Source organism: Oncorhynchus keta, unplaced genomic scaffold, assembly GCF_023373465.1.
Source record: "Oncorhynchus keta strain PuntledgeMale-10-30-2019 unplaced genomic scaffold, Oket_V2 Un_contig_6060_pilon_pilon, whole genome shotgun sequence".
Taxonomy (NCBI): Eukaryota; Metazoa; Chordata; class Actinopteri; order Salmoniformes; family Salmonidae; genus Oncorhynchus; species Oncorhynchus keta.
Window position 1 is genome coordinate 57501 of NW_026288651.1, and position 22423 is coordinate 79923.

Below are 22423 nucleotides of genomic sequence, written 5' to 3' on the forward strand. Positions count from 1 at the left end.
GACAGAGAGGGGTAATGAGGACAGAGAGGGGTAGTGAGGACAGAGAGGGGTAGTGATGACAGGGGTAGTGAGGACAGAGAGGGGTAGTGAGGACAGAGACAATGAGGACAGAGAGGGGTAGTGAGGACAGAGAGGGGTAGTGAGGACAGAGAGAGGGGTAGTGAGTGAGGACAGAGAGAGTGAGGACAGAGAGGGGTAGTGAGGACAGAGAGGGGTGAGGACAGAGAGTGAGGACAGAGAGGGGTAGTGAGGACAGATAGGGGTAGTGAGGACAGCGGACAGAGTGAGGACAGAGAGGGGTAGTGAGGACAGAGAGGGGTAGTGAGGAGAGGGGTAGTGAGGACAGAGAGGGGTAGTGAGGACAGAGGACAGAGAGGGGTAGTGATGACAGAGGACAGATGAGAGACAGAGGACAGAGAGGGGTAGTGAGGACAGAGAGGGGTAGTGAGGACAGAGGACAGAGAGGGGTAGTGAGGACAGAGAGGGGTAGTGAGGACAGAGAGGGGAGTGAGGACAGAGAGGGGTAGTGAGGACAGAGAGGGGTAGTGAAGACAGAGAGGGTAGTGAGGACAGAGGACAGAGAGGGGTAGTGATGACAGAGGACAGAAAGAGAGAGGTTTTAAGGGGTAGTGAGGACAGAGAGGGGTAGTGAGGACAGAGAGGGGTAGTGAGGACAGAGAGGGGTAGTGAGGACAGAGGACAGAGAGGGGTAGTGAGGACAGAGAGGGGTAGTGAGGACAGAGAGGGGTAGTGAGGACAGAGGACAGAGAGGGGTAGTGAGGACAGAGGACAGAAAGAGAGGGGTTGAGGACAGAGGGGGAGGGATAGTGAGGACAGAGAGGGGTAGTGAGGACAGAGGATAGAGAGGGGTAGTGAGGACAGAGAGGGGTAGTGAGGACAGAGGGGTAGTGAGGACAGAGAGGGGAGAGGAGAGAGGGGTAGTGAGGACAGAGAGGGGTAGTGATGACAGAGGACAGAAAGAGAGAGGGTTTGAGGACAGAGAGGGAGAGGGATAGGGGTGAGGACAGAGGGGTAGTGAGGACAGAGGACAGAAAAGAGAGGGTTTTAATGAGACAGAGAGGGGTAGTGAGGACAGAGAGGGGTAGTGAGGACAGAGTGAGACAGGGTAGTGAGGACAGAGGACAGAGAAGTGAGACAGAGAGGGTTTAGGAGAGAGAGGGGTAGTGAGGACAGAGAGGGGTAGTGAGGACAGAGGACAGAGAGGGGTAGTGATGACAGAGAGGGACAGAAAGAGAGAGGGTTTAAGGAGGACAGAGAGGGGTAGTGAGGACAGAGAGAGGGTAGTGAGACAGAGGACAGAGAGGGGTAATAAGGACAGAGAGGGGTAGTGAGGACAGAGAGGGGTAGTGATGACAGAGGACAGAGAGGGGTAGTGAGAGAGAGGGTAAGAGTACAGAGAGGTTTAGTGAGGACAGAGAGGGGTAGTGAGGACAGAGAGGGGTAGTGATGACAGAGGACAGAGAGGGGTAGTGAGACAGAGGGTTGAGGACAGAGAGAGAGGTAGTGAGGACAGAGAGGGGTAGTGATGACAGAGGACAGAAAGAGAGAGGGTTTAAGGAGGAGAGGATAGTGAGGACAGAGAGGGGTAGTGATGACAGAGGACAGAAAGAGAGAGGGTAGTGAGGACAGAGAGGACAGTGAGGACAGAGAGGGGTAGTGAGGACAGAGGACAGAGAGGGGTAGTGAGGACAGAGAGGGTTTTGAGGACAGAGAGGGGTAGTGAGGACAGAGGCAGTGAGGACAGAGAGGGGTAGTGATGACAGAGGACAGAAAGAGAGAGGGTAATTTAGTGAGGACAGAGAGGGGGGAGAGGAGGGGTAGTGAGGACAGAGAGGGGTAGTGATGACAGAGGACAGAAGACAGAGGGTAGTGAGGAGAGAGAGGGGTAGTGAGGACAGAGAGGGGTAGTGATGACAGAGAGGGGTAGAGGATAGAGAGGGGACAGAGAGGGGTAGTGAGGACAGAGGACAGAGAGGGGTAGTGAGGACAGAGAGGGGTAGTGAGGATAGAGAGGGGTAGTGAGGACAGAGAGGGGTAGTGAGGACAGAGAGGGGTAGTGATGACAGAGGACAGAGAGGGGTAGTGATGACAGAGGACAGAAAGAGAGAGGGTTTAAGGAGGGAGAGGATAGTGAGGACAGAGAGGGGTAGTGATGACAGAGGACAGAAAGAGAGAGGGTTTAAGGAGGGAGAGGATAGTGAGGACAGAGAGGGGTAGTGATGACAGAGGACAGAGAGGGGTAGTGATGACAGAGGACAGAAAGAGAGGGTTTAAGGAGGGAGAGGATAGTGAGGACAGAGAGGGGTAGTGATGACAGAGGACAGAAAGAGAGAGGGTTTAAGGAGGGAGAGGATAGTGAGGACAGAGAGGGGTAGTGATGACAGAGGACAGAAAGAGAGAGGGTTTAAGGAGGGAGAGGACAGTGAGGACAGAGAGGGGTAGTGATGACAGAGGACAGAAAGAGAGAGGGTTTAAGGAGGGAGAGGACAGTGAGGACAGAGAGGGGTAGTGATGACAGAGGACAGAGAGGGGTAGTGATGACAGAGGACAGAAAGAGAGAGGGTTTAAGGAGGGAGAGGATAGTGAGGACAGAGAGGGGTAGTGATGACAGAGGACAGAGAGGGGTAGTGATGACAGAGGACAGAGAGGGGTAGTGATGACAGAGGACAGAGAGGGGTAGTGATGACAGAGGACAGAGAGGGGTAGTGATGACAGAGGACAGAGAGGGGCAGTGAGGACAGAGGACAGAAAGAGAGAGGGTTTAAGGAGGGAGAGGATAGTGAGGACAGAGAGGGGTAGTGATCATCAGGACCAAAGTCCAGCAGCCTCCGGGTGACAGAGGACAGAGAGGGGTAGTCTGACAGAGGACAGAAAGAGAGAGGGTTTAAGGAAGGAGAATGGCAGAGAGAAAGTGGGAAGAGAGGACTTGCATGAGCAGCCAAGCAGGAAGTGTTAGGCCCCTCTGCCATGTCAGCCTGCCTCAGCCACTTTACACACACACACACACACACACACACACACACACACACACACACACACACACACACACACACACACACACACACACACACACACACACACACACACACACACACACACACACACACACAGTCTCTTACGTGGTTTGTATTCTCTTGTAGGATCATCAGGACCAAAGTCCAGCAGCCTCCGGGTCAGTCAGGACCTCTCTCTGCTCATAACCTAGGTAAGTCAGGACCTCTCTCTGCTCATAACCTAGGTCAGTCAGGACCTCTCTCTGCTCATAACCTAGGTCAGTCAGGACCTCTCTCTGCTCATAACCTAGGTAAGTCAGGACCTCTCTCTGCTCATAACCTGGGTCAGTCAGGACCTCTCTCTGCTCATAACCTAGGTAAGTCAGGACCTCTCTCTGCTCATAACCTGGGTAAGTCAGGACCTCTCTCTGCTCATAACCTGGGTCAGTCAGGACCTCTCTCTGCTCATAACCTAGGTCAGTCAGGACCTCTCTCTGCTCATAACCTAGGTAAGTCAGGACCTCTCTCTGCTCATAACCTAGGTCAGTCAGGACCTCTCTCTGCTCATAACCTAGGTAAGTCAGGACCTCTCTCTGCTCATAACCTGGGTCAGTCACCTCTCTCTGCTCATAACCTGGGTAAGTCAGGACCTCTCTCTGCTCATAACCTGGGTAAGTCAGGACCTCTCTCTGCTCATAACCTAGGTAAGTCAGGACCTCTCTCTGCTCATAACCTAGGTAAGTCAGGACCTCTCTCTGCTCATAACCTGGGTAAGTCAGGACCTCTCTCTGCTCATAACCTAGGTAAGTCAGGACCTCTCTCTGCTCATAACCTGGGTCAGTCAGGACCTCTCTCTGCTCATAACCTGGGTAAGTCAGGACCTCTCTCTGCTCATAACCTGGGTCAGTCAGGACCTCTCTCTGCTCATAACCTGGGTCAGTCAGGACCTCTCTCTGCTCATAACCTGGGTCAGTCAGGACCTCTCTCTGCTCATAACCTGGGTCAGTCAGGACCTCTCTCTGCTCATAACCTAGGTAAGTCAGCCTTTATAGCTGCTAATAACCACCTTAATAGTTGTTCATGATAACCCTATGTCACCCTTACAAGCCCCCTACCCCCTCACTCTCTCTCCCCCTTCCACTCTCTATTTCTCTTTCTCTCTCCCCATCCCTCCCTTCCTTCCTCTTGCTCTCCCCCTTCCTCCTCCTCTCCCCATTTCTCTCTCCCCTCCTCCTCCTCTTTCCCTCCCTCCCTCCCTCCCTCCCTCCCTCCTTCCCACCTTCCTTCCTTCCTTCCTTCCTTCCTTCCTTCCTTCCTTCCTTCCTTCCTTCCTTCCTTCCTTCCTTCCTTCCTTCCTTCCTCTCCACCCTTCCTCCTCCTCCTCTCCCCTTGCTCTCTCCCCTCCTCTTCATCTCCCTCTTTTCCTCCCCTTCCTCCCTCCCTCCCTCCATCCCTTCCTCCCCTCCTCCCCTCCTCCCCTCCTCTCCCCTCCTCCCATTTCCCCCTCCACCTCCCCTTCCTCCCCTTCCTCCCCCTCCCTCCCTCCCCTTCCTCCCCATTCCTCCCCCCCTCCCTCCCCCCTCCCCTTCCTCCCCATTTCCTCCCCCTCCACCTCCCCTTCCTCCCCCTCCCTCCCTCCCCTTCCTCCCATTCCTCCCCCTCCCTCCCCTTCCTCCCCATTCCTCCCCCTCCCCTTCCCCCCCTCCCTCCCCCTCCTCCTCCCTCCCCCTCCCCATTCCTCCCCCCCTCCTCCCTTCCCCTCCCCCTCCCTCCCCTTCCCCCTCCTCCCCCTTCCTCCCCCTCCTCCCCTCCCTCCCCTCCTCCCCATTCCTCCCCCTCCCTCCCTCCCCCCTCCCTCCCTCCCCCTCCCTCCCCTTCCCCCATTCCCTCCCCCTCCTCCCTCCCCTCCCTCCCCTCCCCCTTCCTCCCCCTCCTCCCTTCCTCCCCCCTCCCCCCTCCCTCCCCCCTCCCCCTCCCTCCCCTTCCCCCTTCCTCCCCCTCCCTCCCCTCCCTCCCCCCCTCCCCCTCCCCCCTCCCCCCTCCCCCCTCCCTCCCCCCTTCCTCCCCCCCCTCCCTCCCCCCTCCCCCCTCCCCCCCCTCCCTCCCTCCCCTTCCTCCCCTCCTCCCCCTCCCTCCCCTCCCTCCCCTCCTCCCCTTCCTCCACCTCTCTCTATCTGCTGTTTTAGCCTCCAGTGGATTGTGTTTCAGTGTCTCTCAAATCTTCAGAATCACACTCCGTCACTTAATCTAAATTAATTTCACACACACACACACACACACACACACACACACACACACACACACACACACACACACACACACACACACACACACACACACACACACACACACACACACACACACACACACACACACACACACACCTCACTCTCAGATTACACAGATAAATGGTTTTGACTCCAGGGCGGAAAATTGAACATTTGGATTTGGAGAATAATGAAAATATTGAAGGATAAAATGCGTTTGTTTCCTGAGAGAGAAAAAAAAGAGAAAAGGTGATAATTGAAGTGATAAATCAACAGGAAGCAAAGAGATTCAATACATCTCCATGGTTACTGAACCAGGAACCAGAGTTTCATTCTCCATGGTTACTGAACCAGGAACCAGAGTTTCATTCTCCATGGTTACTGAACCAGGAACCAGAGTTTCATTCTCCATGGTTACTGAACCAGGAACCAGAGTTTCATTCTCCATGGTTACTGAACCAGGAACCAGAGTTTCATTCTCCATGGTTACTGAACCAGGAACCAGAGTTTCATTCTCCATGGTTACTGAACCAGGAACCAGAGTTTCATTCTCCATGGTTACTGAACCAGGAACCAGAGTTTCATTCTCCATGGTTACTGAACCAGGAACCAGAGTTTCATTCTCCATGGTTACTGAACCAGGAACCAGAGTTTCATTCTCCATGGTTACTGAACCAGGAACCAGAGTTTCATTCTCCATGGTTACTGAACCAGGAACAGAGTTTCATTCTCCATGGTTACTGAACCAGGAACAGAGTTTCATTCTCCATGGTTACTGAACCAGGAACAGAGTTTCATTCTCCATGGTTACTGAACCAGGAACAGAGTTTCATTCTCCATGGTTACTGAACCAGGAACAGAGTTTCATTCTCCATGGTTACTGAACCAGGAACCAGAGTTTCATTCTCCATGGTTACTGAACCAGGAACCAGAGTTTCATTCTCCATGGTTACTGAACCAGGAACAGAGTTTCATTCTTGAACCAGGAACCATGGTTACTGAACCAGGAACCAGAGTTTCATTCTCCATGGTTACTGAACCAGGAACCAGAGTTATTCTCCATGGTTACTGAACCAGGAACCAGAGTTTCATTCTCCATGGTTACTGAACCAGGACCAGAGTTTCATTCTCCATGGTTACTGAACCAGGACCAGAGTTATTCTCCATGGTTACTGAACCAGGAACAGAGTTTCATTCTCCTATATGGTTACTGAACCAGGAACAGGTTATTCTCCTGAACCAGGAACAGAGTTTCATTCTCCATGGTTACTGAACCAGGAACAGGTTTCATTACTGAACCAGGAACAGAGTTTCATTCTCCATGGTTACTGAACCAGGAACAGAGTTTCATTCTCTATATAGTTACTGAACCAGGACCAGAGCCCTATTTACTGAACCAGGAACAGAGTTTCATTCTCCAAGGTTACTGAACCAGGAACAGAGTTTCATTCTCCTCAGGGTTACTGAACCAGGAACAGAGTTTCATTCTCCATGGTTACTGAACCAGGAACAGAGTTTCATTCTCCTCAGGGTTACTGAACCAGGAACAGAGTTTCATTCTCCAGGGTTACTGAACCAGGAACAGAGTCTCATTCTCCATGGTTACTGAACCAGAACAGAGTTTCATTCTAGTGACCAGAGGTTACTGAACCAGGAACAGAGTCTCATTCTCCATGGTTACTGAACCAGGACCAGAGCCCTATTCTCCTCATGTGGTTACTGAACCAGGAACCAGAGTTTCTATTCCCTCAGGGTACTACTAGGACCAGAGCCCTATTCCTCATAGTGAACTACTAGTGACCAGAGCCCTATTCCCTATATAGTGAACTACTAGTGACCAGAGCCCTATTCCCTATATAGTGAACTACTAGTGACCAGAGCCCTATTCCCTATATAGTGAACTACTTTGACCAGAGCCCTATTCCCTATATAGTGAACTACTAGTGACCAGAGCCCTATTCCTATATAGTGAACTACTAGTGACAGAGCCCTATTCCTATATAGTGAACTACTAGTGACCAGAGCCCTATTCCCTATATAGTGCACTACTTAGACCAGAGCCCTACATATAGTGCACTACTAGTGACCAGAGCCCTATTCCCTATATAGTGAACTACTAGTGACCAGAGCCCTATTCCCTATATAGTGAACTACTAGTGACCAGAGCCCTATTCCCTATATAGTGAACTACTAGTGACCAGAGCCCTATTCCCTATATAGTGAACTACTAGTGACCAGAGCCCTATTCCCTATATAGTGAACTACTAGTGACCAGAGCCCTATTCCCTATATAGTGAACTACTAGTGACTAGAGCCCTATTCCCTATATAGTGAACTACTAGTGACCAGAGCCCTATTCCCTATATAGTGACTACTAGTGACCAGAGCCTTATTCCTATATAGTGACTACTAGTGACCAGCCCTATTCCCTATATAGTGAACTACTAGTGACTAGAGCCCTATTCCCTATATAGTGAACTACTAGTGACCAGAGCCCTATTCCCTATATAGTGACCAGAGCCCTATTCCCTATATAGTGACCAGAGCCCTATTCCCTATATAGTGAACTACTAGTGACCAGAGCCCTATTCCCTATATAGTGCACTACTAGTGACCAGAGCCTTATTCCCTATATAGTGCACTACTAGTGACCAGATCCCTATTCCCTATATAGTGAACTACTAGTGACCAGGGCCCTATTCCCTATATAGTGAACTACTAGTGACTAGAGCCCTATTCCCTATATAGTGAACTACTAGTGACCAGAGCCCTATTCCCTATATAGTGACCAGAGCCCTATTCCCTATATAGTGACCAGAGCCCTATTCCCTATATAGTGAACTACTAGTGACCAGAGCCCTATTCCCTATATAGTGAACTACTAGTGACCAGAGCCCTATTCCCTATATAGTGACCAGAGCCCTATTCCCTATATAGTGACCAGAGCCCTATTCCCTATATAGTGACCAGAGCCCTATTCCCTATATAGTGACCAGAGCCCTATTCCCTATATAGTGACCAGAGCCCTATTCCCTATATAGTGACCAGAGCCCTATTCCCTATATAGTGACCAGACGTTATTCCCTAGTGACCAGAGCCCTATTCCTATATAGTGACCAGAGGTATATAGTGACCAGAGGTTATTCCCTATATAGTGACCAGAGTTATTAGCTATTATGACCAGAGCCCTATTCCCTATATAGTGACCAGAGCCCTATTCCCTATATAGTGACCAGAGCCCTATTCCCTATATAGTGAACTAACTACCACTAATTCTATTTAACAAGCGCTTCACAAATGACCCGCCAAGTAAGCAAACTGTAATGAGGTGTGGTGGCTAGCTGTTTTGTACTAAAGGCTTACAATATCTAAATGATAAATTACGACTTCTTAAAACCAAGGGTTATTACCAATTTATGACAGTCCTGTGACAGTCCTACGTAGCGTTACGACCGACCTGTGTCTTTTAGTTCAGAAGGTTACACGACATTATGTGTGATACGGTGTTTAGACGTTATGAGCACCCTATGCACCGTTATGTAGCATTATGTAGTGTTATGTCATGTTATGTCATGTTATGTACCGTTATCTAGCATTATGTAGTGTTATGTCATGTGTGTAGCATTATGTAGCATTATGCAGTGTTATGTCATGTTATGTACCGTTATCTAGCATTATGCAGTGTTATGTCATGTTATGTGCCGTTATCTAGCATTATGTAGTGTTATGTCATGTTATGCACCGTTATGTAGCATTATGTAGTGTTATGTCATGTTATGTACCGTTATCTAGCATTATGCAGTGTTATGTCATGTTATGCACCGTTATGTAGCATTATGTAGTGTTATGTAATGTGTGTAGCATTATGTAGCATTATGTAGTGTTATGTCATGTTATGTACCGTTATGTAGCATTATGTAGTGTTATGTCATGTTATGTACCGTTATGTAGCATTATGTAGTGTTATGTCATGTTATGTACCGTTATGTAGCATTATGTAGTGTTATGTCATGTTATGTACCGTTATGTAACATTATGTAGTGTTATGTCATGTTATGCGCCGTTATCTAGCATTATGCAGTGTTATGTCATGTTATGTACCGTTATGTAGCATTATGTAGTGTTATGTCATGTTATGCACCGTTATGTAGCATTATGTAGTGTTATGTCATGTTATGCACCGTTATGTAGCATTATGTAGTGTTATGTCATGTTATGTACCGTTATCTAGCATTATGCAGTGTTATGTCATGTTATGCGCCGTTATCTAGCATTATGCAGTGTTATGTCATGTTATGTACCGTTATCTAGCATTATGCAGTGTTATGTCATGTTATGCGCCGTTATCTAGCATTATGTAGTGTTATGTAATGTGTGTAGCATTATGTAGCATTATGCAGTGTTATGTCATGTTATGTACCGTTATGTAACATTATGCAGTGTTATGTCATGTTATGCGCCGTTATCTAGCATTATGCAGTGTTATGTCATGTTATGTACCGTTATGTAACATTATGCAGTGTTATGTCATGTTATGTACCGTTATGTAACATTATGCAGTGTTATGTCATGTTATGCACCGTTATGTAGCATTATGTAGTGTTATGTCATGTTATGCGCCGTTATCTAGCATTATGTAGTGTTATGTAATGTGTGTAGCATTATGTAGCATTATGCAGTGTTATGTCATGTTATGTACCGTTATGTAACATTATGTAGCATTATGTAGTGTTATGTAACAGTATGTAAAATAAAGTAGCGTTATGTAGCATTATGTAGTGTTATGTAGCATTATGTAGTGTTATGTAGCGGTATATAACATAATGTAGCATTATGTAGTGTTATGTCATGTTATGCGCCGTTATCTAGCATTATGTAGTGTTATGTAGTGTTATGTAACATATGTAGCATTATGTAGTGCGTTATGTAGCATTATGTAGTGTTATGTAGCATTATGTAGTGTTATGTAGCGGTATGTAACATAATGTAGCATTATGTAGTGTTATGTCATGTTATGTAACATTATGTAGCATTATGTAGTGTTATGTAAGCGGTATGTAACATAATGTAGCATTATGTAGTGTTATGTCAGTGTTATGTAGCAGTTGTAAGGTTATGCACCATTATGTAGTGTTATGTAGCAGTATGTAAGGTTATGCACCATTATGTAGTGTTATGTAGCATTATGTAGTGTTATGTAGCGGTATGTAAAATAATGTAGCATTATGTAGCATTATGTAGTGTTATGTAGCAGTATGTAAGGTTATGCAGCATTATGTAGTGTCATGTATTGTTATGTAGTGTTATGTAAAATTAATTAGCATTATGTAACATTATGTAGTGTTATGTAGCATTATGTAGTGTTATGTAGCGGTATGTAACATAATGTAGCATTATGTAGTGTTATGTAGCAGTATATAACATAATGTAGCATTATGTAGTGTTATGTAGCATTATGTAGTGTTATGTAGCATTATGTAGTGTTATGTAGCGGTTTGTAACATAATGTAGCATTATGTAGTGTTATGTAGCGGTATGTAACATAATGTAGCATTATGTAGTGTTATGTAGCGGTATGTAACATAATGTAGCATTATGTAGTGTTATGTAGTGTTATGTAGCAGTATGTAAGGTTATGCACCATTATGTAGTGTTATGTAGCAGTATGTAAGGTTATGCACCATTATGTAGTGTTATGTAGCATTATGTAGTGTTATGTAGCGGTATGTAAAATAATGTAGCATTATGTAGCATTATGTAGTGTTATGTAGCAGTATGTAAGGTTATGCAGCATTATGTAGTGTCATGTATTGTTATGTAGTGTTATGTAAAGTTAATTAGCATTATGTAACATTATGTAGTGTTATGCAGTGTTATGTAACATTATGTAGCATTATGCGGCATTATGTAGTGTCATGTATTGTTATGTAGTGTTATGTAAAATTATGTAGCATTATGTAGTGTTATGTAGTGTTATGTAACATTATGTAGCATTATGTAGTGTTATGTAGTGTTATGTAACATTATGTAGCATTATGTAGGGTCATTTATTGTTATGTAGTGTTATGTAACATTATGTAGCATTATGTAGTGTTATGTAGTGTTATGTAACATTATGTAGCATTATGTAGCATTATGTAGCATTATGTAGTGTTATGTAACATTATGTAGCATTATGTAGTGTTATGTAACATTATGTAGCATTATGTAACATTATGTAGTGTTATGTAACATTATGTAGTGTTATGTAGCATTATGTAACATTTTGTAGTGTCGTAGTGTTATGTAGTGTTATGTAGTGTTATGTAACATTATGTAGTGTTATGTAGCATTATGTAACATTTTGTAGTGTCATGTAGTGTTATGTAGTGTTATGTAGTGTTATGTAGCATTATGTAGTGTTATGTAGTGTTATGTAACATTATGTAGCATTATGTAGTGTTATGTAGTGTTATGTAACATTATGTAGCATTATGTAGGGTCATTTATTGTTATGTAGTGTTATGTAACATTATGTAACATTATGTAGCATTATGTAGCATTATGTAGTGTTATGTAACATTATGTAGCATTATGTAGTGTTATGTAACATTATGTAGCATTATGTAACATTATGTAGTGTTATGTAACATTATGTAGTGTTATGTAGCATTATGTAACATTTTGTAGTGTTGTAGTGTTATGTAGCATTATGTAGTGTTATGTAACATTATGTAGTGTTATGTAACATTATGTAGTGTTATGTAGCATTATGTAGTGTTATGTAGCATTATGTAACATTTTGTAGTGTCATGTAGTGTTATGTAGTGTTATGTAGTGTTATGTAGCATTATGTAGTGTTATGTAACATTATGTAGTGTCATGTAGTGTAATGGAGTGTTATGTAGCATTGTGACCTTTGTCCAAACTTTCCACAGCGTCGTCGGTAGCGTCGACACAGGTTTCTGCGGTGACCAGTGACTCGGCTGGCTCCTCCTACTCCATCAGTGGCATTCTGGGTATCAGCTCAGCTAACGACGGGAAGCGGAAGAGAGACGATGGTGAGAGACGTGTGTGTGTGTGTGTTCGGTCTTCTCTGATGGGAGTGGAGAGAGTTACAGCTGATCAGCCAGGTCACACCAGACCCAAGGCCTTATTCCACGTTCCTTCAGGTCTGCAGGACGTCGGGAGATGAGTTCAAAACCGTCCGCTAGAGGCGACGATGAGCGCTAGTTTCTCAACCATTAGGAATTAAATGGCTTACGGCCGTCAAGTTGGGGGGGGTAACCCTCACATTTAACCATAGAGTTGGGGGGGGTAACCCTCACATTTAACCATCGAGTTGGGGGGATAACCCTTACATTTAACCATAGAGTTGGGGGATAACCCTTACATTTAACCATAGAGTTGGGGGGGATAACCCTTACATTTAACCATAGAGTTGAGGGGTGATAACCCTTACATTTAACCATAGAGTTGGGGGGGGGGGATAACCCTTACATTTAACCATCGAGTTGGGGGATAACCCTTACATTTAACCATAGAGTTGGGGGGGGTAACCCTTACATTTAACCATAGAGTTGGGGGGGATAACCCTTACATTTAACCATAGAGTTGGGGGGGGATAACCCTTACATTTAACCATAGAGTTGAGGGGTGATAACCCTTACATTTAACCATAGAGTTGGGGGGGGATAACCCTTACATTTAACCATTGAGCTGGGGGGGATAACCCTTACATTTAACCATCGAGTTGGGTGGGGGGGATAACCCTTACATTTAACCATCGAGTTGGGGGGATTACCCTTACATTTAACCATAGAGGTGGGGGGGGATAACCCTTACATTTAACCATAGAGTTGGGGGATAACCCTTACATTTAACCATAGAGTTGGGGGATAACCCTTACATTTAACCATAGAGTTGGGGGGATAACCCTTACATTTAACCATAGAGTTGGGGGATAACCCTTACATTTAACCATCGAGTTGGGGGGATAACCTTACATTTAACCATCGAGTTGGGGGGGATAACCCTTACATTTAACCATCGAGTTGGGTGGGGGGATAACCCTTACATTTAACCATAGAGTTGGGGGATAACCCTTACATTTAACCATAGAGTTGGGGGATAACCCTTACATTTAACCATAGAGTTGGGGGGATAACCCTTACATTTAACCATAGAGTGGGGGGTGATAACCCTTACATTTAACCATAGAGTTGGGGGATAACCCTTACATTTAACCATAGAGTTGGGGGGGATAACCCTTACATTTAACCATAGAGTTGGGGGGGATAACCCTTACATTTAACCATAGAGTTGGGGGGGATAACCCTTACATTTAACCATAGAGTTGGGGGGGATAACCCTTACATTTAACCATAGAGTTGGGGGGATAACCCTTACATTTAACCATAGAGTTGGGGGATAACCCTTACATTTAACCATAGAGTTGGGGGGGGGGATAACCCTTACATTTAACCATAGAGTTGGGGGGGGGATAACCCTTACATTTAACCATAGAGTTGGGGGATAACCCTCACATTTAACCATAGAGTTGGGGGGTGATAACCCTTACATTTAACCATCGAGTTGGGGGGTGATAACCCTTACATTTAACCATAGAGTTGGGGGGGGGATAACCCTTACATTTAACCATAGAGTTGGGGGTGGGGATAACCCTTACATTTAACCATCGAGTTGGGGGGGGGATAACCCTTACATTTAACCATAGAGTTGGGGGGGGATAACCCTTACATTTAACCATAGAGTTGGGGGGGATAACCCTTACATTTAACCATAGAGTTGGGGGGGGGATAACCCTTACATTTAACCATAGAGTTGGGGGATAACCCTTACATTTAACCATAGAGTTGGGGGATAACCCTTACATTTAACCATAGAGTTGGGGGGGGGATAACCCTTACATTTAACCATAGAGTTGGGGGATAACCCTTACATTTAACCATAGAGTTGGGGGATAACCCTTACATTTAACCATCGAGTTGGGGGGATAACCCTTACATTTAACCATAGAGTTGGGGGGATAACCCTTACATTTAACCATAGAGTTGGGGGGATAACCCTTACATTTAACCATAGAGTTGGGGGATAACCCTTACATTTAACCATAGAGTTGGGGGATAACCCTTACATTTAACCATAGAGTTGGGGGATAACCCTTACATTTAACCATAGAGTTGGGGGGGATAACCCTTACATTTAACCATAGAGTTGGGGGGGATAACCCTTACATTTAACCATAGAGTTGGGGGGGGATAACCCTTACATTTAACCATAGAGTTGGGGGGGGGATAACCCTTACATTTAACCATAGAGTTGGGGGGATAACCCTTACATTTAACCATAGAGTTGGGGGGGGATAACCCTTACATTTAACCATAGAGTTGGGGGGGGGGGATAACCCTTACATTTAACCATAGAGTTGGGGGGATAACCCTTACATTTAACCATAGAGTTGGGGGGGATAACCCTTACATTTAACCATCGAGTTGGGGGGGGATAACCCTTACATTTAACCATAGAGTTGGGGGATAACCCTTACATTTAACCATAGAGTTGTGCGGGGAATAACCCTTACATTTAACCATAGAGTTGGGGGGGATAACCCTTACATTTAACCATAGAGTTGAGGGGTGATAACCCTTACATTTAACCATAGAGTTGGGGGATAACCCTTACATTTAACCATAGAGTTGGGGGATAACCCTTACATTTAACCATAGAGTTGGGGGATAACCCTTACATTTAACCATAGAGTTGGGGGTGATAACCCTTACATTTAACCATAGAGTTGGGGGGGGGATAACCCTTACATTTAACCATAGAGTTGGGGGATAACCCTTACATTTAACCATAGAGTTGAGGGGGATAACCCTTACATTTAACCATAGAGTTGGGGGGGGATAACCCTTACATTTAACCATAGAGTTGGGGGATAACCCTTACATTTAACCATCGAGTTGGGGGGATAACCCTTACATTTAACCATCGAGTTGGGTGGGGGATAACCCTTACATTTAACCATAGAGTTGGGGGATAACCCTTACATTTAACCATAGAGTTGGGGGATAACCCTTACATTTAACCATCGAGTTGGGGGATAACCCTTACATTTAACCATAGAGTTGGGGGGATAACCCTTACATTTAACCATAGAGTTTGGGGGAATAACCCTTACATTTAACCATAGAGTTGGGGGATAACCCTTACATTTAACCATAGAGTTGGGGGTGATAACCCTTACATTTAACCATAGAGTTGGGGGGGATAACCCTTACATTTAACCATAGAGTTGGGGGGGGATAACCCTTACATTTAACCATAGAGTTGGGGGATAACCCTTACATTTAACCATAGAGTTGGGGGATAACCCTTACATTTAACCATAGAGTTGGGGGGGGATAACCCTTACATTTAACCATAGAGTTGGGGGATAACCCTTACATTTAACCATAGAGTTGGGGGATAACCCTTACATTTAACCATAGAGTTGGGGGATAACCCTTACATTTAACCATAGAGTTGGGGGATAACCCTTACATTTAACCATAGAGTTGGGGGGATAACCCTTACATTTAACCATAGAGTTGGGGGGATAACCCTTACATTTAACCATAGAGTTGGGGGATAACCCTTACATTTAACCATAGAGTTGGGGGGGATAACCCTTACATTTAACCATAGAGTTGGGGGATAACCCTTACATTTAACCATAGAGTTGGGGGGATAACCCTTACATTTAACCATAGAGTTGGGGGATAACCCTTACATTTAACCATAGAGTTGGGGGGATAACCCTTACATTTAACCATAGAGTTGGGGGGATAACCCTTACATTTAACCATAGAGTTTGGGGGATAACCCTTACATTTAACCATAGAGTTGGGGGATAACCCTTACATTTAACCATAGAGTTGGGGGATAACCCTTACATTTAACCATAGAGTTGGGGGGATAACCCTTACATTTAACCATAGAGTTGGGGGGGATAACCCTTACATTTAACCATAGAGTTGGGGGATAACCCTTACATTTAACCATAGAGTTGGGGGGATAACCCTTACATTTAACCATAGAGTTGGGGGGGATAACCCTTACATTTAACCATAGAGTTGGGGGGATAACCCTTACATTTAACCATAGAGTTGGGGGATAACCCTTACATTTAACCATAGAGTTGGGGGATAACCCTTACATTTAACCATAGAGTTGGGGGGATAACCCTTACATTTAACCATAGAGTTGGGGGGGATAACCCTTACATTTAACCATAGAGTTGGGGGGATAACCCTTACATTTAACCATAGAGTTGGGGGATAACCCTTACATTTAACCATAGAGTTGGGGGGGGGATAACCCTTACATTTAACCATAGAGTTGGGGGGATAACCCTTACATTTAACCATAGAGTTGGGGGATAACCCTTACATTTAACCATAGAGTTGGGGGATAACCCTTACATTTAACCATAGAGTTGGGGGATAACCCTTACATTTAACCATAGAGTTGGGGGGATAACCCTTACATTTAACCATAGAGTTGGGGGGATAACCCTTACATTTAACCATAGAGTTGGGGGGATAACCCTTACATTTAACCATAGAGTTGGGGGATAACCCTTACATTTAACCATAGAGTTGGGGGGGGGATAACCCTTACATTTAACCATAGAGTTGGGGGATAACCCTTACATTTAACCATAGAGTTGGGGGGATAACCCTTACATTTAACCATAGAGTTGGGGGGGGATAACCCTTACATTTAACCATAGAGTTGGGGGGGATAACCCTTACATTTAACCATAGAGTTGGGGGGGGATAACCCTTACATTTAACCATAGAGTTGGGGGATAACCCTTACATTTAACCATAGAGTTGGGGTGGGGATAACCCTTACATTTAACCATAGAGTTGGGGGGGATAACCCTTACATTTAACCATAGAGTTGGGGGTGGGGGGGATAACCCTTACATTTAACCATAGAGTTGGGGGGGGGGATAACCCTTACATTTAACCATAGAGTTGGGGGAGGATAACCCTTACATTTAACCATAGAGTTGGGGGGGGGATAACCCTTACATTTAACCATAGAGTTGGGGGATAACCCTTACATTTAACCATAGAGTTGGGGGGATAACCCTTACATTTAACCATAGAGTTGGGGGGATAACCCTTACATTTAACCATAGAGTTGGGGGATAACCCTTACATTTAACCATAGAGTTGGGGGGATAACCCTTACATTTAACCATAGAGTTGGGGGATAACCCTTACATTTAACCATAGAGTTGGGGGATAACCCTTACATTTAACCATAGAGTTGGGGGATAACCCTTACATTTAACCATAGAGTTGGGGGATAACCCTTACATTTAACCATAGAGTTGGGGGATAACCCTTACATTTAACCATAGAGTTGGGGGATAACCCTTACATTTAACCATAGAGTTGGGGGGGATAACCCTTACATTTAACCATAGAGTTGGGGGGATAACCCTTACATTTAACCATAGAGTTGGGGGATAACCCTTACATTTAACCATAGAGTTGGGGGATAACCCTTACATTTAACCATAGAGTTGGGGGATAACCCTTACATTTAACCATAGAGTTGGGGGGGATAACCCTTACATTTAACCATAGAGTTGGGGGATAACCCTTACATTTAACCATAGAGTTGGGGGATAACCCTTACATTTAACCATAGAGTTGGGGGATAACCCTTACATTTAACCATAGAGTTGGGGGGGGATAACCCTTACATTTAACCATAGAGTTGGGGGATAACCCTTACATTTAACCATAGAGTTGGGGGGATAACCCTTACATTTAACCATAGAGGGGGGGATAACCCTTACATTTAACCATAGAGTTGGGGGGATAACCCTTACATTTAACCATAGAGTTGGGGGGATAACCCTTACATTTAACCATAGAGTTGGGGGGGGGATAACCCTTACATTTAACCATAGAGTTGGGGGATAACCCTTACATTTAACCATAGAGTTGGGGGATAACCCTTACATTTAACCATAGAGTTGGGGGATAACCCTTACATTTAACCATAGAGTTGGGGGGGGATAACCCTTACATTTAACCATAGAGTTGGGGGATAACCCTTACATTTAACCATAGAGTTGGGGGATAACCCTTACATTTAACCATAGAGTTGGGGGGGGGATAACCCTTACATTTAACCATAGAGTTGGGGGATAACCCTTACATTTAACCATAGAGTTGGGGGATAACCCTTACATTTAACCATAGAGTTGGGGGATAACCCTTACATTTAACCATAGAGTTGGGGGATAACCCTTACATTTAACCATAGAGTTGGGGGATAACCCTTACATTTAACCATAGAGTTGGGGGGGGGATAACCCTTACATTTAACCATAGAGTTGGGGGATAACCCTTACATTTAACCATAGAGTTGGGGGATAACCCTTACATTTAACCATAGAGTGGGGGGGATAACCCTTACATTTAACCATAGAGTTGGGGGATAACCCTTACATTTAACCATAGAGTTGGGGGATAACCCTTACATTTAACCATAGAGTTGGGGGATAACCCTTACATTTAACCATAGAGTTGGGGGATAACCCTTACATTTAACCATAGAGTTGGGGGATAACCCTTACATTTAACCATAGAGTTGGGGGATAACCCTTACATTTAACCATAGAGTTGGGGGATAACCCTTACATTTAACCATAGAGTTGGGGGATAACCCTTACATTTAACCATAGAGTTGGGGGGATAACCCTTACATTTAACCATAGAGTTGGGGGGATAACCCTTACATTTAACCATAGAGTTGGGGGGGGGATAACCCTTACATTTAACCATAGAGTTGGGGGGGGGATAACCCTTACATTTAACCATAGAGTTGGGGGATAACCCTTACATTTAACCATAGAGTTGGGGGGGGATAACCCTTACATTTAACCATAGAGTTGGGGGGATAACCCATTTACATTTAACCATAGAGTTGGGGGATAACCCTTACATTTAACCATAGAGTTGGGGGATAACCCTTACATTTAACCATAGAGTTGGGGGATAACCCTTACATTTAACCATAGAGTTGGGGGATAACCCTTACATTTAACCATAGAGTTGGGGGATAACCCTTACATTTAACCATAGAGTTGGGGGATAACCCTTACATTTAACCATAGAGTTGGGGGATAACCCTTACATTTAACCATAGAGTTGGGGGGATAACCCTTACATTTAACCATAGAGTTGGGGGATAACCCTTACATTTAACCATAGAGTTGGGGGGATAACCCTTACATTTAACCATAGAGTTGGGGGGGATAACCCTTACATTTAACCATAGAGTTGGGGGATAACCCTTACATTTAACCATAGAGTTGGGGGATAACCCTTACATTTAACCATAGAGTTGGGGGATAACCCTTACATTTAACCATAGAGTTGGGGGGATAACCCTTACATTTAACCATAGAGTTGGGGGATAACCCTTACATTTAACCATAGAGTTGGGGGGATAACCCTTACATTTAACCATAGAGTTGGGGGATAACCCTTACATTTAACCATAGAGTTGGGGGATAACCCTTACATTTAACCATAGAGTTGGGGGGGATAACCCTACATTTACATTTAACCATAGAGTTGGGGGATAACCCTTACATTTAACCATAGAGTTGGGGGGGATAACCCTTACATTTAACCATAGAGTTGGGGGGGATAACCCTTACATTTAACCATAGAGTTGGGGGATAACCCTTACATTTAACCATAGAGTTGGGGGATAACCCTTACATTTAACCATAGAGTTGGGGGATAACCCTTACATTTAACCATAGAGTTGGGGGGGGATAACCCTTACATTTAACCATAGAGTTGGGGGGATAACCCTTACATTTAACCATAGAGTTGGGGGATAACCCTTACATTTAACCATAGAGTTGGGGGATAACCCTTACATTTAACCATAGAGTTGGGGGATAACCCTTACATTTAACCATAGAGTTGGGGGATAACCCTTACATTTAACCATAGAGTTGGGGGGATAACCCTTACATTTAACCATAGAGTTGGGGGATAACCCTTACATTTAACCATAGAGTTGGGGGGGGATAACCCTTACATTTAACCATAGAGTTGGGGGGGATAACCCTTACATTTAACCATAGAGTTGGGGGGGGGGATAACCCTTACATTTAACCATAGAGTTGGGGGATAACCCTTACATTTAACCATAGAGTTGGGGGATAACCCTTACATTTAACCATAGAGTTGGGGGATAACCCTTACATTTAACCATAGAGTTGGGGGGGATAACCCATTTACATTTAACCATAGAGTTGGGGGATAACCCTTACATTTAACCATAGAGTTGGGGGGATAACCCTTACATTTAACCATAGAGTTGGGGGATAACCCTTACATTTAACCATAGAGTTGGGGGATAACCCTTACATTTAACCATAGAGTTGGGGGATAACCCTTACATTTAACCATAGAGTTGGGGGGATAACCCTTACATTTAACCATAGAGTTGGGGGGATAACCCTTACATTTAACCATAGAGTTGGGGGATAACCCTTACATTTAACCATAGAGTTGGGGGATAACCCTTACATTTAACCATAGAGTTGGGGGATAACCCTTACATTTAACCATAGAGTTGGGGGGATAACCCTTACATTTAACCATAGAGTTGGGGGGATAACCCTTACATTTAACCATAGAGTTGGGGGATAACCCTTACATTTAACCATAGAGTTGGGGGATAACCCTTACATTTAACCATAGAGTTGGGGGATAACCCTTACATTTAACCATAGAGTTGGGGGATAACCCTTACATTTAACCATAGAGTTGGGGGATAACCCTTACATTTAACCATAGAGTTGGGGGATAACCCTTACATTTAACCATAGAGTTGGGGGGATAACCCTTACATTTAACCATAGAGTTGGGGGATAACCCTTACATTTAACCATAGAGTTGGGGGATAACCCTTACATTTAACCATAGAGTTGGGGGATAACCCTTACATTTAACCATAGAGTTGGGGGATAACCCTTACATTTAACCATAGAGTTGGGGGATAACCCTTACATTTAACCATAGAGTTGGGGGGATAACCCTTACATTTAACCATAGAGTTGGGGGATAACCCTTACATTTAACCATAGAGTTGGGGGATAACCCTTACATTTAACCATAGAGTTGGGGGGGGGGATAACCCTTACATTTAACCATAGAGTTGGGGGATAACCCTTACATTTAACCATAGAGTTGGGGGATAACCCTTACATTTAACCATAGAGTTGGGGGATAACCCTTACATTTAACCATAGAGTTGGGGGATAACCCTTACATTTAACCATAGAGTTGGGGGATAACCCTTACATTTAACCATAGAGTTGGGGGATAACCCTTACATTTAACCATAGAGTTGGGGGGGATAACCCTTACATTTAACCATAGAGTTGGGGGATAACCCTTACATTTAACCATAGAGTTGGGGGATAACCCTTACATTTAACCATAGAGTTGGGGGGATAACCCTTACATTTAACCATAGAGTTGGGGGATAACCCTTACATTTAACCATAGAGTTGGGGGATAACCCTTACATTTAACCATAGAGTTGGGGGATAACCCTTACATTTAACCATAGAGTTGGGGGATAACCCTTACATTTAACCATAGAGTTGGGGGATAACCCTTACATTTAACCATAGAGTTGGGGGGATAACCCTTACATTTAACCATAGAGTTGGGGGATAACCCTTACATTTAACCATAGAGTTGGGGGATAACCATTTACATTTAACCATAGAGTTGTTGGGGGATAACCCTTACATTTAACCATAGATAACCCTTACATTTTAGAGTTGGGGGGATAACCCTTACATTTAACCATAGAGTGGGGGGGGGGATAACCCTTACATTTAACCATAGAGTTGGGGGATAACCCTTACATTTAACCATAGAGTTGGGGGATAACCCTTACATTTAACCATAGAGTTGGGGGATAACCCTTACATTTAACCATAGAGTTGGGGGATAACCCTTACATTTAACCATAGAGTTGGGGGATAACCCTTACATTTAACCATAGAGTTGGGGGATAACCCTTACATTTAAC

The 22423-nt window shown here is 44.4% G+C and overlaps 1 protein-coding gene and 1 long non-coding RNA gene across 3 annotated transcripts in view; one reads left to right on the plus strand and one right to left on the minus strand.

Annotated features, from left to right (window-relative positions):
• The window catches only part of LOC127925666 (paired box protein Pax-5-like), a 103821-nt gene that overhangs the window by 36547 nt on the left and 44851 nt on the right, over positions 1–22423 (plus strand). Inside the window, exons 4-5 of the mRNA XM_052510682.1 lie at positions 3162–3226; positions 12199–12321. Coding sequence (XP_052366642.1) covers positions 3162–3226; positions 12199–12321 — 188 coding nt within the window. The remainder of the gene's footprint in view (positions 1–3161; positions 3227–12198; positions 12322–22423) is intronic.
• On the minus strand, positions 3402–4031 carry LOC127925668 (uncharacterized). Of its 2 annotated transcripts, none has more exons than XR_008121903.1 (3): positions 3863–4031; positions 3602–3697; positions 3402–3502 (listed from the first exon to the last, which is right to left on the minus strand). It is a non-coding gene; the product is annotated as an uncharacterized LOC127925668 (long non-coding RNA). The 2 variants fall into 2 exon arrangements; XR_008121902.1 differs by having other exon boundaries at positions 3459–3502; positions 3602–3631; positions 3830–4031.